Here is a 20,281-nt window from a genome sequence, read left to right on the forward strand (position 1 = left end):
GTTAACATTTTCCACCCTTTTTGTTTTTTTTTTTCCTCATATATTTGGAGTCTCTGAGTTTTGGTTAAATTCAGGGGGAATAACAATTTTGTGTTAATTGTTTTTGAGTGGCATGCACCATAAATAAATTTTTGAAGGAGGATTAGGGACCAAAGGAGATCTTATCTTTGAAAAAAAAAAAAAAAACTTACATTTAAATTAATTTTTGAAGACTTTTTCCGTCCAATTCTTAATTTGTGTAAAAATTAAAAAAAAATTAACTTTTTATATCACTATTATTAACTATTTAATTGCTAAAGAATATTTTAACAAATGCATAATAATCTAAATATTGATAGACTTATTAACCTATCTATTCTTTTTAAGATTTAAATAAGAAAAATTAGTTGTATAGTAATTTGTGATTTAAAAGTTAAAAAAATAGAAGGATTGATATTTTTATTATTTAATGAAGAGTATTCTAGATATTTAATCATTAAACTAATAAGTATATTGCTTATAATTTATTTACATTTTTATTATGATTCTGTTTCAGTGCTATTTTGATTCTACTAAATTTTTGTATTTTAATTTACTGAGTTCTAATTTAATTATATTTTAACTTTTATAAAATACAAATTCTAATAAAAATGTATAAATCACTCGGGTTATTATTATAATATACTATTCTTATCAAGTGGAAAACTTATAAATTTTTCTATTTTTTCTTTCTTTAGTAACTCTTGAGTAGATTAAACATTTTGAAATTGTTTGCAAAAGGTTGTTAATGAAATTCTCGTAAAGTTGATTTAACACTATATTATTTTTCAAGTATTAAAAAATTTTGATTACGTAAAGTTGATGCTTGCATATGATTAAGTTTATTAGGGAGACATGATTATGATAGCATATGGGTTCATTCGACTCCAGAAGTTTTCTTTTGGATTCAATGTACCCTGCATATTATATATTATTCAATTATATCTCAATGTGTTATATTATTTATGATGATGTATTACATTTATATTGAGTGATTTTCAGCTATAATTGGTTAGTAATAGTTAATGTATCAATCAGTATAATGACTCATACATAATATTATTTAATTTCTTTTACCATATGTAAAAAAATTTCATTATTATCCCTCGTTATTTTTTTTTTCTTTTGTTATCCGCCATTAGAAAATAGCAATGAAGAAGAAGAAGAAGAACCAAGTCGTGTCCTGTCCCTTTGCCAATGATGTTACACTTGAGAATGCCATTCCCAGCAAAGCAAATAATTGAGACTTGAAAAGGTCAAGTGATATTAATGCATTACTTCCCTTGGGAAAAAGAACCAAGTCGTGGATGCTTGTTCTGTTCCTTCCCCTGAGTTCACATAAAAGTTTCTATGTTGAAAGTGATTTCTTTTGTATTTGTAATTAGAGAAATTTGTACAAGTAATTTGATCTAAAAGCAAGTAAACCGACTGGAGTACTCATCCGCTGCTGGTTTAAATATGGCCAACTTTAATCCATACATAATATTTTTAAATCCGACTAAATTTAATATCCACGTATTTCTTTACATAAAGATGAAATTTTTATATATAAATATTAAAATAAAATTTAAATAAATCATTAATTTAATTATTAATATGATTCGATCATTGACAATACTTGAGTTAATGGTTTGTTTTTTACATTATAAACTTTTTATCATTTTTAATATATCTGATACCACCAGGTTAATATAAATGTATGGTACATAAAATTTAATTGGCCAAAGTTAAACCATTCAAAAGCTCTGATACGATTGATAAAGTCCATGGTTTCAAATACTAGAACGAAGGTTTGAACGAGTTATTATCAAATAGCTTTTCTATTTATACGGTATTTTTGAAAATATATTATGATATTCTTTTAATATTATTCTTTTAATAAAATTATGGCACATTGTCTTTATTTTTTATCTATATCTATCTTTTCATTGTCATAAATATCTAAATAGTTGCTATAAATATAAAATTACTATTTTTTCTAATACCCTTAAATGATTATTTTAATTTAATTTTAAATATATTTTTATGTATTTTAATATCATTTTCATACAATCAAAACATACTTGCTATAAAAAAATAGAATATCCTTCCATTATAGAGACAAAATAAAAATTATAAATCTATTTTATTTAGTTGGTTTTAGAATTATACAAAGTTAAATAAAATTTTTCTGATAAAATTTTTACAAATAAAGGAACCTTATAAATAAAAAAATCATAGAAAATTTTGTCAAAAAAAATCCGTGTCATGAAATTTCCAAAGAGAAAAAAAAGCTACTAAAATTCAAACATTTTCCTTTATTTGGGATATTGGTCATTGAGTGGATCAATTTTAAGGCCATGGTAAATATCTTCAGCCATGATCAATCGCAGCTCCGGCCCTAATTTGGGTGACTCTAAATTAGTGTCTTGTTCTTTGTACCATCAGTGATCAGATGTTCTAACCTATCATAATTAGCTGCCATGCAATAAATATTTGATAGGTAATTTTTACGGTGATTTTATTTAAAATAAATTACTTTATTTTAAATACTATTAATTATTATGTTTTAAATTTTATAAGTAATCTTTTAAAATTTTATAATTACAAAAATAATTAATATTTTACAAAAGATGATTATATTTTTTATATCTTTTACAAATTATACTAATTTTTTGTAAGTGTTATTAATTGTAAAAAGATGATATAAAGTTTAATAATTTACAAAAAATTAATAAATCTATGAAAATATTAAGTTTTTCGTAATCGCAAAATATATTATTAAAATATGAAAAGTGATAGTTTTTTTATATTTTTTTACAAATTATATTAATTTTTTGCAAGTGTTACACTAATTTGTAAAAAAAATACTTTTATGAAATTTAATAATTTATAAAAAAATAATATATTTATAAAAAATATTAAAAACTTTTGTAATTGCGAAATATATTGCTAAATAATAAAAAATAACAATCATCTTCATATTATTTTTTTACAAATTATATTAATTTTTTACAAGTGAAACTAGTTGCGAAAAAATAAAAGATATTATAAAAAAAATGATAATTTTTACAAAATTTAATGATTCATAAAAAAATTAGTAAATTTATGAAAAATATTAAATCTTTTTGTAATTATAAAATTTATTGCTGAATTATGAAAAATGACAATCATTTTCATTTTTTTTACAGATTAAAATCTATTCATATATTTTAAGAGTGTAGAGATTTTTAAAATTATCTTATGTACAAACTCTATTTTAATTGGTAATTTATAAATTAGCTTTTTTAAAAGAAAAATGATGTAAGTTGTTAATTGATTATTTAAAAGAAAAATGGTTATCTTGTTTTAAAACAAAGTAACTATAGAATTTCTTTATTCCATTAAGTTGCTTGCAATATCTAACCTATCATCACAGGCAAAAACTGTATTTCAGCAAGACAAAATTTATAAGCTGAAGGAGCTCTTCAGAACAGTTTAAAATGGTACAATATAAATGTCTCTATTACAGGAGAACAGTTCGAAAGATGACCTGGTCCATCATAATATTCCAAAAGATTGTCCAATAAGTATATTAAACAGTCTTCTGGAAACCTGCAAGGGCCTGCGTCCTTTCCAATGGGTTTTAAAGAAATGCAAGCTGCCCATCAGTTCCTTCGAGGAACAAGTGCCTCTTAAATATCGAGCAGGATGAGCTTCAACAAATAGATACAGAAAATCTGACGAACTTTAAGCATGAGAAACAATTTCAATCCTACGTCACTTACCTGAGTGACTGGTAGGAGAGCAATTTCCGTTCTCACTGCCAAAATCATTGACTTCCATTTCTATCCCATCAGCGAAAAGGGAGTTATTATTCACACTTGGCTCAGAGCTAGCATTGCTGCTCGTGGCAAGAGGAGAATCCAGAACACTACTCGTCTTGCCTTTTGTAGATCCTCCTGATCTCACACTGTACACAGAGGAAGCAGGAATGCTAGTGAGTGGGCGTAGATTACCTGAGATACTTCGCCTTATATCCTGCTCAGGAAAAAATTTTGAGTTAGTGTGTGCACCATAAGAACAAGAATATAACCTCAATTATGAAAACAAACAACCCTCCAGATATGACCAAAAATATTATGGGGCAGACATGTTGTCAAAGAAAGTTAAAGAGGATTCAAACAAGTAGTAGTTATGTTTGTTAACTTGTTAAGTTAAACATATCAATGGTACCAATCTGTAATTGTTTAACATCATATTGAGTATTGCAGGGAAAAGGATGCACACCATATGTCGCAAAGCCATATCCAAAGATTTCTTTGAGAGGGTTCTACCAAAGCCTGTGCTGTCAAGGGAAGATGACTTTCCACCTGAGTTATTAAGTAGAGAGTGATGGTCATCTTGCTTTGGTGGTGCCAACTTCCTCATATTTACCACTCTTTCAACCATTTTTGTTCCCATGAGTATTGGGTTCACATCATCACTACCATTGTTTTGTGCTCTGCCCTTAGTGGGAATAGAGATACGGCTACCATTTGCACTACCATTTGAAGCCCTTCCTCTAGCAGGAGAGCAGGATTGTTGTCTTGGCCTTACTTTAGAACCGGACTCAATAGAAGATGATCGAGCACCTGCCCCAGCACCAGCAGGCCTACCCCTTGTCGCTGAAGCTGGCCTTTCTGGCAATGATGTTCTTAAATTAGGTGGGGCATCAAGTGAGAAACCAGGCATCTCATTAGGTTTCCAAGGCCTGGACTTTACAGTAGGTGAGCTGCCACGCGATTGGACTGGATTCTTCAATATTGAATTAGACTTTGTCACTGAAGAAGATCGACCACCAGGAGGGGCAGCTACACAAGGTGCACTTGAAGGGGTTGTCATTTGACGGGTTGGAGTTGCTGATCTTGATGTTGACTTGGAAGCTGGGACTGAGGGTCTTGCAGTTGGTGTTGAAGAGCGTGCAACCGTTCTCGTGGGGGTTGAAGATCTCACTGGATTACCCATAGGCTTAGAGGAAGGTAAGGTGGCCCGTGAAGTAGGAGTGGAAGCTCTTGACGGTTTAGTGGTTGTAGATAAAGTGGGCCTCCCAGTTGGTGTTGCAGGTCTGGTAGCAGATGCTGGTCCCCCAGATGATGAGGGCCTTCTGTTACTAGTATTTGAATAGCTTGGTTGAGATGGCAAAGTTGTTCGCTTTGATGCTATATTAGATCTTAAAGCAGGTTCTTCCTGGATATTGGTCAACTGCAACACCAAAGCCACATGAATATGCATATAACATAATTGATACTTCTAAATGATTACAGAGAAGAGAATGCTGCAAAATGTGAGATAAAATAAATGCCAGTAAAAGAGGGAAAACACCATATTTCATCAAGTTAATCAATCAAGAATGCTCATACAGAAGTTGATTACACCAGTTGACTGCGGCAGAAAAGCATTTGATACCAAACTGACATCATTCTTACCCTTGACTTCAGAGCAGTGACACGAGTATTAGAAATCCCGTTCTGACTCATTACGGTTTTCTGCGATTCTTTCTCCCAAGATGGAAAAAGTGGGGTCCCCGGCGGTGTTAGAAGCCTGAGTGCAAGACATTTCTTATAAATATGCGATAAAACACTATTACCAGGCTACATTACCATATCCAACGCCAACTTGAAATACAGAAATTCAGAGTATCAAATGCATATTCTTTGTATGAATTCTCATAATTCTGTGACAATGAATTAACTCAGGTTCAGACACCAATTTTGCCAGCAGTCACAGACCAATTAATAAGTTTGCACATTTCTGTTCTAAGATAAGAATTCCATTCTATTAATGGACAAATCATGATCCTCATTTCATTAAAAGAATATATGAAGAAAGGTTCTATATTATCTTTTGCAGAACTAGTGCGTTTTCCAGGCATAAGAACTTTGGACGCTAAGATTAATACTTATTAGTAGATCTTACAGGCTATAATGTGATATTCTACCCATTAAAGTTAATCTAGATCACAACAAGAATGCAAAAAAAGGAAAAAGATATTTTGAAAATACAAAACCATAAAGGCAAAATTCTAACGGTTCAAAGTCCTTTTGAAATAAATTAAGACAAAAAAGGAAAGAAAATAAAGGAAAGGAAACTAATCGTTAAAGATGAAAGTCTGAAACTCACAAGTTACAGCAATGGGCTCAAATCACAAGCAAACCACCATTAAAAATTTTCAGGTACATTACATAAGTGTCTGTAAGTAGGATATGGAAATGCAATTAACATATTCAAACTGTTACAAGGGCTATAATTAAAGCTCCATTAAAACAATCAAACCACATAAAATAGCTTTAAGCATCAAGAATCAAGGCCAAGAGCCTTGCCGCTAATCAAAACACTTGCTTGCATCTTACATAAATGCGGAGTATTAATCTTATGTGTTACTTCAACTAATCTCAAAAAAATTTCAACTCCTCCTCACTAGGCCAAAACATTGCAGTTTTAAAAGAAAAGTTAATATATTTGACTCATTTATTTATTGCAGCAGACTTATACTGCTCTCTTTGAACACCAAATATAAATATATATATATATATATAATTCACCTGTTTATGTTCAATGACTTAAAGTCTTAAACATAAATTAAAATGATTAGTAATATACAACAAGAATAAATCTCATAAATTTGTGTGTAATAAATGACCTTTTTTTAGAAAGAAGAAAAAAAAGATTCCACCCATAGTAACTTGAAAAAAAAAAAAATTAAAAAGAAAGGAAGAAAAGTGTATAATTTAAATAAAATTACCAATCATAATCGGATTTATCATTCTCAGAATCCAAAAATTTATCAGCAGCAGTTTTCCTGATCATCGGAACAGAAGAAACTATTTTAGATATTGGTGAAGCTACTAGTGCATTGTTAGTCCCTGCATCAGAATGAATCAAAGACCAAACAGTCAATAATAACAAATATTCTAGTCTCCAAACAAGGCAAATAAATAAGAAAGACGTGACTGCAGAGGTACCTAAAGGAGGATCAAGGAGAGCATTGTCCTTCTCGCGTCTCCGCATCTCCAGGAAAAGCGCGAGTTCTTCATCTTTCTCTTTTGTCACCATATCTTCAACGCTTTATTACAGTTTATTACTATTAGAACTATTTCTGCAAGCTCTTCTCTGCTATGAAATACAGATAGATAGATGAAGACAGATCAGTCACCGAAGAAAGAAACGAACTGATTACTTCATGAGCTGATAGATAGAGTCATACAGAGCAGATATAGATCTGCAAAACTCTAAAAAAAAAAAATTGAAAAAAGAGGAAACAAAAAGAAAGCAAGAGAAGGAAGATGAAGTCAAAAAAAGAAAAAGCAGGTGAGGGAGGAGGAGGATGGTGTTTGTTTGTTTCGTCTTCGTTGTTCGGGGTACCTTTGAGTTTGACGAAAGGCGCTTTCTCTGTTGTTTATTTGTTTATATCTATGTGGGGCCCTTGTGCAAGAAGAAAATAAATATATTATTTTTTATTATTATGAATAATTAAATGCAGCGCAGTGCAGACATGGAGAAAAGGGGACGAACGGCTATATGATAATGATATCAATGTTTAGAAATTATTTATTATTATATTCACGAATATGCCATTCAATAATCGAGAATAACGGTTAGAAAAACGGAAACAAAATGATGAAGCATTTGAATTTTATGATTGGATATAGTTAACAGAAAACCTTCCTTTTCTTTTTCTCTATAGTATTATATTTAGGTGGTGCATCGAATAAGGAGATTCAAAGACTCGTGAAATTGAAAATTAAGACTATATATTTAATTATATCTTAAAAAAGTATAAAAATCATGAGATGTTTTATACCGACTTTTTAAGACTAATAAAAATCTATAAGAATCAGACTAGTTTATTATAGTTTCTAAAAATCTTATAAGTAAATTGATATTTAAAAAAGTCATTAACTAGTTACTAAAATTTTATACATTTTAAATGACTTTTTATTTGATATTATAATGTAAATTTTTAAATTAATTTAAGATGTAATAAAAAATGAATTCTAAGTAAAGAGTCTAATAATGATTTTGAAAGATTATTTTGATCAATCAATACTATCATAGGATTTAGGTATTTTGCCATATGAAATACAATGAATATGATATGAGTTTGCTAGTTTGATTAAAGGACTGTTATTCTCTTTTTATAAAAAATGGTATTTATATTATAAGATACAAACTTAATTAGATTTGATGGAATACTAAAATGAAGTCTACTATTAATGTATAGAGTTACAGATAAATTATAGCTAAAGTAAAAATATAAAAGATAGAAAAAAAGAAAAAAAAAGGATAAACATATAATAATTAATATTTTAAATGATCTAACAATAAAAAAAATAATAATTTATAAAAATTAATAAAACTCTATCAATATCTATATAAGTATTTAAAAGGAAGCTTATGAAAAATATTCATGAACTATATAAAAATCTATGTATATATTAATTTTTAAGACTTAAATTTTTTTTTTGACATGTATGTTTAATTTTTCATCTTTAAAATTTTTATTTTGATATGTATATTTATTTCTTACATATAAAATTTTGATATGTAATTTTATTAATATGTTGCATTTCTAATTAAACACCGACTCTAATTCTAAGAAATAACATATTAATTATATTTTTATATTATATTAACTAATATATAATTTTCTAATCAAATAACCATACTAATTCTATCCTAAAAGAATTGTATATTAATTATATTTTAATATTAACTAATAAATTAGTCTTCTGATTATATAATAATTCTAATTATAAAAATAACATCTTAAAATATATTTTTAATATTATATTCAATAATAAAATAATTTTAAATCATATAATAAGTTTTTAATTTTAATAATAGTAATATCAATTATATTTATAATATTAATTTATATAATAGTAAAATTAATTAATAAATATTTTTAAAATAATTAAATATTAGATATTAAAATTTTGATAAATTATATCGATCAACTTGATTTTATAATTGATATAATAATAAAGATTATGCAATGCACGAGTAAACGACTAGTTATTAAATATTTAGAAAATTTTCTACAGTCATTTATTTAGAAAGATTTATAAATATCTTTAAAAGTCTTAATTGAATATATCTTTCTTATTTATTGTATTAGACTCAACAAGATTTATTTTTTTATCTCAATGAAATTATGTAAATAATTATATAATCTCATCACTTCAATAATAGTACTAAAATACATATTTACTTTATAGAAAATATTTTAAATATTAATTTATTATTATAATTTATTAATTATTTTTTTGAAGAAAAAAATTATATTATTAAAAAAGAAAGGAAATTGTTATTGCAGGGTTCAAAAACACAACTGATTAAATCGATTGAATTCCAATAAATTGCACAGACCATCCCTCAGCTTTTGACCTAATATCACCAAGATCTTTAAATTTCAATTTCGTTAAATAGAATAATATTTAAACCTTTTGTCATCCAATTGTGTTAAATGGATAATAAAAAGCTGATGTGACACAACATCTCACCTATTCAAAAAAAAAAAATTCAACTCATCAAAATTGACGCATTACCTTACTAAAGAAAAGCGATAAATCTAAATTAAAATAAAATTACCAAAAAATGATAAAAATAATAAAAAAACCAAAAATTTATTAATAATTAAAATATAAAATAACTAAAATAAAAGAAATCCTAATTCCTCCACCGCAACTAGAATATCATTATTGCTGCCGCCACTTGCCAAAACATCGTCAACACTGATCCATGCTCGAACGTCGCCGTTAATTTGTTTGGCCTGTTCACCCACTCATAAACAACCAATAGCAGACAACTGTTCATTGTTTCTTTCAAATTGACAAGGAAGGCATCGACGGGTCATGTACAAGAACTATCATAAAGATTAGGAACTTTGGGGCATCTCTTGTCCATGGAAGAATAGAGCCTCAAATTGTATTTGGACTGCAAGAACAAATCTTCGATGGCCATGAGCAATGAAAGACCATGGACAGTCGACGGCCATGAATTGACCTTAAATTTTTTTTATTTTTCTTATTAAGGGTTTGTTCTTGTACTATAGTATTTTGCTTCTGTTTAATATATTAGCTCGAGTTTCAGTTTCTACCCATCAGTCTTTGTGAAGTGGAAAATTGTTAACAAAAGTTGAGATCTTTGAAATATATCACAATGTTGCATTTTTATCTTCTGTTCGTAGGCAATATATTGAAGATGACGATGAATGTGTAAATCTTCTAAAAATCTTCCTTAGGCAAGGCTTTCAAATTGCAGAAGGAGGAAATGTTGATGCGGCAAACAAATTCGATATGTACTTTTCGTAATAAAAAAATTACCTACCTTGATTTTTTTTTTTTCAAATAGAAGAGTTTTTTATCCATCCATTTAACGGAATTGGATGGAAGGAGTTCAATATTATCCAATTAAAATTTATGAGATTTAATGTTACAAATTAAAATTCAAAATTTTTAATGATATTAGATCCAAAGTTTATAAACAGATTATGCAATTTACTAATTGAATTCAACAAATTAACAATTAATGGCAATGGTTAAAACTCATCAGAGAATGATCCGCCTAATTACTTTTTTCATTCTATTATAATGGTCTTTTTTTTTATATTAAAAAATTCTAATTATCTGTCACTTTTATATATTTAATGCAACATTAATTTTTAATATTTTAATTTATTCTTATATTAGAATTAGTGCAATAGATTTTAAAATATCTATAGAAGAGTGAATTAATAGGATTTAGCTAGTTTTTTCCTATAATTAACTCTATTAAACAATTTCTAAAACGATTATTATAATGGAATGGATGGAGTAATAAATTACTAAGAATTTACTTGTGTCGTTGTTGTTATTTTAATTATAAAACTAATATTTTTCTCAACTTTTAGTATTTAAAATTTTACTAGTGTAACAATTTAAAAATTATTTTAAAAATACTCATCAATTAATTTAATATTATATAAATTAATATTATCAATATAATTAATATTACTATGTGTAGAATTAGAATTATCATACAATTAAAAAATTAATTTATTAGTAAATATAATATTAAAATATTATTAAATATATTACTTTCTAAATTAGAATCATTATATTATTAGAGAACTAGTTTATTAGTTAATATAATATTAAAATATAATTTTTAAAATTAAGATCAGTATTTAATCAGATTTATAACTTATTAATTAATAAATTGATAGAAAAAATTATAAAACTGCGCACAAATTTAAATTTTATTTGTCAAAATATAAATACACATGTCAAAAGAATTTATATCTTAGACATTAATATATAGATATCTAATGAATAAAAGAGAAGACAAAGGAAGAAAAAGATTATAAAGGATAAATATTTTGAAGGACTTTACAAATGTATGAAATAAATTAAATCTAAAATTACTAAAAAATTATCTACAAAAACTTACATTATATTTGCAATTTATGATAGATTTTATTTATTAAATTAGATAACTTATTCACTTTCTAAATAAATAAACTCTATGAGATTGTCCAACCACGATAAATTCGAAACTAATAGTATTGACTTAGAGTTTATCATCTATATTAATATACTTGTATTTAATTTATGTGCTACGCATTTATATTTTATTATTCATAAAGATAATAATTAAAGCCATAAATAAGACAAGGTACTCATAAATTAGTTAAATCTAAAATTTAATTAAATTTTTTTAACAAGTTTTATTTGATAAATATGTTGAATTAAGAGAAAGGCAACTCGTTTATAAACTCCAAAGCTAATTCATAAGAAGTATTATAATATTTAAATAAAAAATATTTTTATTTAAAATAATCTAAATTTATCTACTTAAAATATATTTAGTAAAATGAGTTATATAATTTATAATTTATAAATATAATTCCATTTAAATTCAATTAAATTTAGACGCATGAGACGAGAAAAAATCTACTTCTCATTTGCACTCTTTAATTATAATTACAGCAGCAAAAAAGGAAAAGGAAAAAGAAAAACTGAAGAGTGAAGTGAAGAGGGGTAAGATTGTAGTTATATTTTAAACGAGGGGGCATTTGAGAATTGGGAGTGAAATAAATCTTTTTTTTCTTAAGGAAAAAGACATTCTAATACTAAAGCACATGCAGGCTTGACCAATAGACGAACCCTTGAAAAACGCCTGGAGCTGGGCCCACCTCGTTAATCGTGCGGTTTAAATTCGGTGTCTGTCTTCTCTGAGAGGACCCCACTTCCCTTCCTTCCTTCTTTTTGGTTCAAAATCAAATTACAGACAGAGTCTTCACTGTGAGACCCTAACTCATTTGAAAGAGGGAATGCCACCTTTTGTTTTATTTATTTATTTCTCTGATCACCTTCTTTATTTAATGTTCATTTAATATATCGCATAGGCATACCATAAATTTTTTATGATCTCTAAAAGAATTAATTATTATTTTTTTTTTCAAATTCAAATTTTAAAATCCTCTTTTCAGCTATATACATACATAACCCACACCTTTGTTCTACAAAGTAGAAACACCACAACCATAGCTCATTTCTACACATCAAATGTAGCCATTGTTAAAAATATAGAATGGATATTGTATAAAATATCAAGGAATATAAAGGATAAAATTTCTTGTGCAAAGAATAAAAATGTAAAAATGATTTTCAACATCTTCAATGCCTATGTTTTAGTAAAAACTTTTTTAAAAAAATTAGAAGAAATTTCATTATTAACTCTTCAGTCAAAATATATCTAAAAATTATACACTTGAAGTATAGTTTAAAAGATAAAAATATTTGCTCTTAAACATCTCAATTTTTATTGTTATAGTGAATGTAAAAATAATTATTCCCTATTGGCCCTTATATATATATTTTTCTGATTTGGAGATTTTTGTGTATGCAACGGAGTAATTATTTTCATTTTGTATGAAAAGAGAAAAGTTAAATAAATACCCTATATTCAAAAAAATATTCAATACTAATCATATTAAATGTCAGAAAGTATATGTATATCTTTTTTCTAGTAGTTGTAGATATATAGTTAGTATGTTAATATATTAAGTGTTAGAAAAATTTTAATTTTTATTTTATAATAAAAAAATAAATTCAAGTGCTAAATGCGTAATTCATTAAATTCCAATATTTTTAATAGTAGAAGCCTTATTAATAATAAAACATCTATTAAAACTATTAGCTTAATTATACTAATGGTGCATAAAAAGAAGTATTAATGATTTCTTAAAGAAAAATAAGATCTTCTATCCTTAACATTGCTATATAAATGTATGTATATTATTAAGAAAAAAAAGAAAAGAATACTTGAATTGAAGATTTTATTCATTAATTGATATAGACACATATAACAGAGGTAGCTGCAAGATGCTGAATTATTTGAGGAATATTTTGAATATTGTTTGATGTAAACCATTTTAATATAGTATTTGTTGAATAGTGTAAGCTAAATAGTAAGATTAATAATATTAAAATTAGTGGCTCAGTTTACAACTAGAAAATTGAAAGACGCTTCAAATTTTGTAAAAGAATCTGAAGAGAAATAATTGGGATATGAGAATCTAAAAACAGCTTTGAAATGGGACCAACAAGGAATAATAATATCACTGACATGCCCACCAGATATCCAGAGGAACAGTTTAGGATAACTAAAGCTGCGATGATATTGCTCTTTGCATTGCATCACTTCTTTTCTTTCTTTCTTTTTTTGTTTTGTTTCAAAGGCAATTCAGTATTTCCTTATATGTGAAATTGATGTCACCATAATTCGAATTTGGAAATTAATTTCATTATAGAAAAGTACACTAACAGTTATTTTTTATTTCAAATACTAATGAGTATTTAAATATAAAATGTATTATTTTATTTAAATTTAATAAATTTTATATAATCTAATTATTTTATTTTAATTCTTAGTTAATAGAAATTTCAATGCACAAAATATAGTGTTGAATAAATTGATGTATAAGTTAATATTTTTTTTTCTAAAAAATTAATTTAATAAATGCATATTACAAAATCATTAAAAAATTAAATAAAAAAATTTAAATTTACTCTTTTTTAACTTTTCAATGTTGTTTTCTTTATTTCAAATAGAAAATGACACTTCGGTGTGACTTTTATTTTTTAAATATAAAATAGATAGTCAATTTGGTTCTTTACATATAGAGAGTCAAACTTCTTCTATATTTAATAAATACACTACGAGTTTCTATGCATTTAATTTAATTGATTTATAATATTAATTTTTTTAAAAAATAAAACTATTAATATTTATAAAAATAAAAGAATAAAATATAAAATATAAAAGTTTATTAAATTCAAATAGAATATTTTTTTATTATAAAAATTACATTCGTGGGAGAAGGCGGAGTAATAGTAGTAAATACGGCAAGCGGCAATGTCACACCGTAGAGCTCAAATTCAAAATTTTTTGCCGAGAGTGCTAGAGTAGTGCGGAATTCTCCGAAACACTCTTGATTAGTGTAGAATTCTCTAGAATATTCTGGAACTCTCTAGAAGGATGTAGAACCTTCTAGAACACTCTAGAATAGTCTAGAACTTTCTAGAGCAATCTAGAAGGATGTAGATACTTCTAGAATATTCTAGAAGGGAGAGGACAATTCTTGTATATACTAGAATACTCTAAAATATTCTAGACACATGTAGGCTATTCTAGAATATTCTAGACTTGTATGGACATAAGTAGTATTCTAGAACATTCTTTTAAGGAGGTGAGGATGGTGGACATTCATGCCTATAAATACCCCCTCCATGCTTCATTTGTAATATATAGATAGATAGAGAGATAGAGATATAGAATATACAAGCTTACACTTCCAAAACTCTTGTGCTCTTTTTGTGCCACTTTTTTAAGCTTACTTCCGTTTACGAAATTGCTGCCATTTTGTCGAGTTTGGCATCCGAGGGAAGGCCGACTAGCAATATTGACTTTGGGGGAATCAAGTGAGCTAGGCCGCACGTGGGCAAAGTTTGGGGATAAAACAAAACTCACGTGACAGTTGGTATCAGAGCCAAGTTCGTATCTAAGCCCAGTTGGTATTAGAGCACGGTTGAGTTCTTTGGGGAATTCTTGCTCAACATTATGGCCAAAGTTGGTGAGCAATCCACTTCTACCACTCCTCCCACTCCAAGGGAAGGAGGAAAGGAAAGCAGAAAGGGCCGTAGGGATAAGTCCCGCGACGTGATTGGCGCGACGGAGGAAAGGCTAATCAAGGTGGAGACTGCCATGTCCAATTGGTGTGATAAAATCAAAGACATGGACCTTCGCATCGAGAAGCTAGAGTCCAAGGAGGACGATGGGGATCTTCGAGAGGAGATGCAAGGTGCCTTAAATGTTCTCGCCAATAATTTAGCAAGGGAAAATGAGGCTCTTAAGAAGTTGCTTGCCCAATGCTTGGAGAAGGTCGATAAGCTCGAGGTGGAGCTTAACTTGTGCAAGGCCGCGTTAGCGAATAGTGAGGGAGCGCAAGTAACAATGATGCACAAAGTCGATGCTCCTAAACCAAAGGCCTACGGTGGGGCTAGGAGTGCAAGGGAGATCGACAACTTCTTATGGAGCTTGGAGAGATACTTCGATGCAGTGGGCATAGTGGACGGCGCCACTAAGGTAAAGTCTGTATCTCTCTACTTAAGCGATATTGCTACCATATGGTGGAGACACAGGTGCGAGGATGTGAAAAAAGGCCTTTGCACCATTAATACATGGGATAATTTTGTGCGGGAACTTAAGAAGCAATTCTATCCCGACAATGCCGAGAAAGAGGCAAGGTCAAAGCTTCGACGACTCCAACATAGAGATGGCTACATTCGGGAATATGTGAAAGAATTCTCCGAATTGATGTTGGCGATTCCCGACTTGGGAGAGAAAGAAGCATTCCATGCATTCATCGATTGTTTGTCTCGATGGGCTCAATTAGAGCTAGAGAGGCGAGGTGTGCAAGACCTTGCCACCGCGATAGCGGTTGCCAAGTCCTTAATAGAGTTGAAGAAGAAGGACTCATTCAAGCCAAAGGTAAAGAAGTACGAAGAAAGTGACAAAGGTGGTGGAGATAGAAGAAAATATTCTACCAAGGATGGCAAGGCTTCGTACAAGGATAAAGGCAAGTGGAAGAAGGAAGATAAGCGTAGCTCTTCTCCGAAAAAGCTTACTTGCTTCATCTGCGACGGATCTCATCGTGCTTACGAGTGTCTAAAGCGTGGGAAGTTTGGAGCGTTAGTAATCACTGAAGAGGAGAAACAAGAAGAAGAACGAAGAAGTGCTTCCCTTTGACTCATCAATGCCATCCAAGCTAAAGTAGAGCAGAAGCCTCATGGTCGAATGTACGTGGAGATTAACATCGGAGGCAAAAGCATCCAAGGGTGTACATGGCAAAGGAGGTGGCCGACTCTATAGGCCGCCTTATAAAAAGGAAAAGGGCTTCATCAAGGGTGTGAATGCTAAGAGGCTACCTATCATTAGCATAGCGAGAGGGACCAACATTCGAATAGGCCAATGGCAAGGTAAGGTCGATATCACCATTGCTCCTATTGATGATCAACGATTCTATCTTGGCATGGACTTTCTCGACATGGTGAAGTCGTTCTTAGTTCCTTACGCCAACACCATGTGCATAATGGAGAATGGCCAACCTTGTGTGGTGCCGATAAAGAGGGAGCTAAGCCAAGATATGATGGTATCGACAATCCAACTCTTTCAAGGGGTAAAAAGGAAGGAGCCAACCTTCCTAGCAATCCTCAAGGTGGAAGAAGGTCCTCATGTTGATGGTGGCACACTTCCAAGCCTTATCCAAGGCGTGCTTAACGAGTTTAAAGATGTTATGCCGCCCGAGTTGCCGAAGAAGCTTCCTCCACGACGAGAGGTGGACCACGAGATCGAGTTAGAACTGGGAGCCAAACCACCCGCCTTTGCACCCTATCGAATGACGCCTCCGGAGCTAGAGGAACTAAGGAGGCAACTCAAGGAGCTACTTGATACAGGCTACATAAGGCTATCCAAAGCTCCATATGGTGCGCCAGTCTTGTTTCAGAAGAAGCACAACGGTTCTCTTCGGTTATGCATAGACTACCGTCCGCTAAACAAGATCACAATTAAGAATAAGTACCCCATTCCTAACATTGCCGATATCTTCGATCAACTTGGTGGTGCCAAGTGATTTACCAAGTTGGATTTGCGGCCTGGGTACTATCAAGTACGCATTTCTGAGGGACATGAGCCAAAGACAGCATGCGTGACGAGATATGGATCATACGAGTTCCTTGTCATGCCCTTTGACCTCACAAATGCACCGACTACATTCTGTACACTTATGAACAAGGTACTTGCTCCTTACCTTGATCAATTTATTGTTGTTTATCTTAATGATATTGTTGTGTACAACAACACTTTGGAGGAGTATGTAGAGCATCTAAGGTTAGTGTTCAAAGCCTTGCGAGATAATGAACTCTACGTCAAGAAGGAGAAATGTTCCTTTGCCCAAAGAGAGGTGGCATTCCTTGGGCATATCGCTGGCGATGGAAAGTTAAGGATGAATGGTTCAAAGGTGAAGGCAATCCAAGATTGGGAGCCGCCAACCAAGGTGATCGAGTTGAGATCTTTCCTTGGTTTGGTGAACTATTATCGGAGGTTCATCAAGGGCTATTCTTCCATTGCCACTCCTTTGATGGATCTTTCAAAAAAGGGTCGTGCTTGGGATTGGTCAACGAAGTGCCAACAAGCCTTTGAAGAGCTAAAAAAGACCATCATGGAGGAGCCGGTCTTAGCACTTCCCGACCATACGAAGGCATTCGAAATCCACACAGATGCTTCCGACTTTGCTATTGGTGGAGTACTTATGCAAGAGGGGCATCCAATAGCCTTCGAAAGCAGGAAATTGAATGACACCGGAAAGAAGTATACGGTGCAGGAAAAGGAGATGACCGCTATAGTGCATTGCTTGCAAACGTGGAGGCACTACTTGCTTGGGAGCAAGTTTGTTGTCAAGATCGACAACGTTGCCACTAGCTACTTTCAGACGCAAAAGAAGCTCACACCGAAGCAAGCTAGGTGGCAAGACTTTCTTGCGGAATTCGACTACATCATGGAGTATAAGCCAGGTAAAGCAAACCTTGTTGCCGATGCACTAAGTAGAAATGGGGAGCTTGCCGATATAAGCTGCCCTACGTGCAACTTGGTGGAGCACATCAAGGAGGGGCTAAAGCATGATTCTATGGCCAAGAACTTCCTTACTCTTATCTGAGAAGGCAAGACTCGAAGATTTTGGCTAGAAGGAGACTTACTTTACGCCAAAAGAAGGAGGCTATACGTGCCACTCTATGACAATATTAGAAAGAAGATCCTTAAAGAGTGCCACGACAGCAAGTGGGCGGGTCATCCAAGCATACAACGCACGATGGCGCTTGTGGAGAATGCCTACTATTGGCCTGGCATGAAGGAAGATGTGGAGGCCTACGTAAGGACTTGTCTTATGTGCCAACAAGACAAGATGGAGCAACAAGCCCCGAGTGGTTTGCTAGAGCCACTCCCTATTCCTGGGAGACCATGGGAAAGTGTCTTCATGGATTTTATCGTGGGGCTTCCTTTATCCGAAGGTTGTGCATGGATCTTCGTGGTGGTGGATCGATTCTCGAAATATGGCATCTTTATTCCCGCTCCAAAGGCTGTCACCACTGAAGAAGCTGCCTGTCTTTTCATGAAGCATGTGGTAAAGTATTAGGGTATGCCAAGTTCAATAGTGAGCGATCGAGATACTCGCTTCACGGGTCGTTTTTGGACATAGTTGTTCAAGCTATTAGGCACCGACCTCAGGTTCTCCACAAGCATGCACCCCCAAATCGATGGGCAAACTGAGAGGATCAATGCACTCTTAGAACTATATTTGAGGCACTATGTGAGTGCCAACCAACGAGATTGGGCTAAGTTGCTTGATGTTGCCAATTCTCTTATAACTTGCAAAGAAGCGAGTCTATAGGCAAGAGTCCATTCGAGATAGTTACGGGCTAACAACCCTACACACCGAGCACTCTTGCCATGGATTGGTCAAGTCGAAGTCCACCCACCTTCAAGCTTGCGAAGGAATGGAAGGAGCAAGCTAATGTTGGTCGAGCCTACTTGGAGAAGGCGTCCAAGCGAATGAAAAAGTGGGCGGACAAGAAAAGGAGACCAATAGAGTTCAAAGAAGGGGACACGGTGCTTGTCAAGCTATACTTGCATGGCAAAGCCAACGGACTTCATTGGGGACTCAAAAGAAGGTACGATGGACCTTTCTCCATTATTAAGCGTGTGAGTAAGGTAGCGTACAAGGTAGAACTTCCACAAGGCATCAAGATCCATCCTGTCTTTCATGTGAGTATGCTGAAGCCTTATAGGGAGGATCGTGATGACCCGAGCCGAGGTAAGTCCAAAAGAGCTCCTTTGAATGTGCGAGCTCAATATGATAAAGAGGTGGACTACATCATCTCCCATCGTAAGGTGCCACAATCCAATCAACCTCCAATGACCGAGTTTCTTGTCAAGTGGAAGGGACTCCCGGAAAGTGAGGCAAGTTGGGAGCCAATTCGCAACTTGTGGCAATTCGAAGAGCAAATCGAAGCCTACGAGGAAAAGGCAACGGGGGCGTTGCCAGATTAGGTGGGGGAGAATGTCACACCGTGGAGCTCAAATCTAAATTTTTTTGCCGAGAGTGCTAGAGTAGTGCAGAATTCTCCGGAACACTCTTGATTAGTGTAGAATTCTCTAGAATACTCTAAAAGAATGTAGACCTTCTAGAACACTCTAGAATAGTCTAGAACTTTCTAGACCAATCTAGAAGGATGTAGATATTTCTAGAACATTCTAAAAGGGAGGGGACAATTCTTGTATATACTAGAATACTCTAGAATATTCTAGACACATGTAGGCTATTCTAGAATATTCTAGACTTGTATGGACATAAGTAGTATTCTAGGACATTCTTTTAAGGAGGTGGGGATGGTGGCCATCCATGCCTATTAATACCCCCTCCATGCTTCATTTGTAATATATAGATAGATAGAGAGATAAAGATATAGAATATATAAGCTTACACTTCTAAAACTCTTGTGCTCTCTTTGTGCAACTTTCTTAAGCTTACTTTCGTTTGCGAAATTGCTGCCATTTTACCGAGTTTGGCATTTGAGGGAAGGCTGACTAGTAATCTTGACTTCGGGGGAATCAAGTGAGCTAAGCTGTTCGTGGGCAAAGTTTGGGGATAAAACAAAACTCA

General features: G+C 31.7%; 2 protein-coding genes across 4 annotated transcripts; one reads left to right on the top strand and one right to left on the bottom strand.

Annotated features, from left to right (window-relative positions):
* Window positions 1-3,427: 3,427 nt before the first annotated feature.
* On the bottom strand, window positions 3,428-7,405 carry LOC8267520 (serine/arginine repetitive matrix protein 5). 2 transcript variants are annotated; one of them, XM_002528065.4, is made up of 5 exons: window positions 6,981-7,400; window positions 6,761-6,881; window positions 5,445-5,559; window positions 4,267-5,220; window positions 3,428-4,017 (listed from the first exon to the last, which is right to left on the bottom strand). In XM_002528065.4, the coding sequence occupies exons 1-5, from the start codon at window positions 7,069-7,071 to the stop codon at window positions 3,757-3,759; spliced, it is 1,542 nt and encodes a 513-aa protein (XP_002528111.1). In that variant the 5' UTR covers window positions 7,072-7,400; the 3' UTR covers window positions 3,428-3,756. The 2 variants fall into 2 exon arrangements, with proteins under 2 accessions (XP_002528111.1, XP_025014722.1); XM_025158954.2 differs by having other exon boundaries at window positions 6,761-7,405.
* A 7,382-nt stretch (window positions 7,406-14,787) lies between these two features.
* Window positions 14,788-17,598, top strand: LOC125371304. Of its 2 annotated transcripts, none has more exons than XM_048379932.1 (2): window positions 14,788-17,356; window positions 17,457-17,598. In XM_048379932.1, the coding sequence occupies exon 1, from the start codon at window positions 15,124-15,126 to the stop codon at window positions 16,309-16,311; it is 1,188 nt and encodes a 395-aa protein (XP_048235889.1). In that variant the 5' UTR covers window positions 14,788-15,123; the 3' UTR covers window positions 16,312-17,356; window positions 17,457-17,598. The 2 variants fall into 2 exon arrangements, with proteins under 2 accessions (XP_048235889.1, XP_048235888.1); XM_048379931.1 differs by having other exon boundaries at window positions 17,466-17,598.
* Window positions 17,599-20,281: the final 2,683 nt, after the last annotated feature.

Source organism: Ricinus communis, chromosome 10 (genome assembly GCF_019578655.1).
Source record: "Ricinus communis isolate WT05 ecotype wild-type chromosome 10, ASM1957865v1, whole genome shotgun sequence".
In the NCBI taxonomy this organism is placed as follows: Eukaryota; Viridiplantae; Streptophyta; class Magnoliopsida; order Malpighiales; family Euphorbiaceae; genus Ricinus; species Ricinus communis.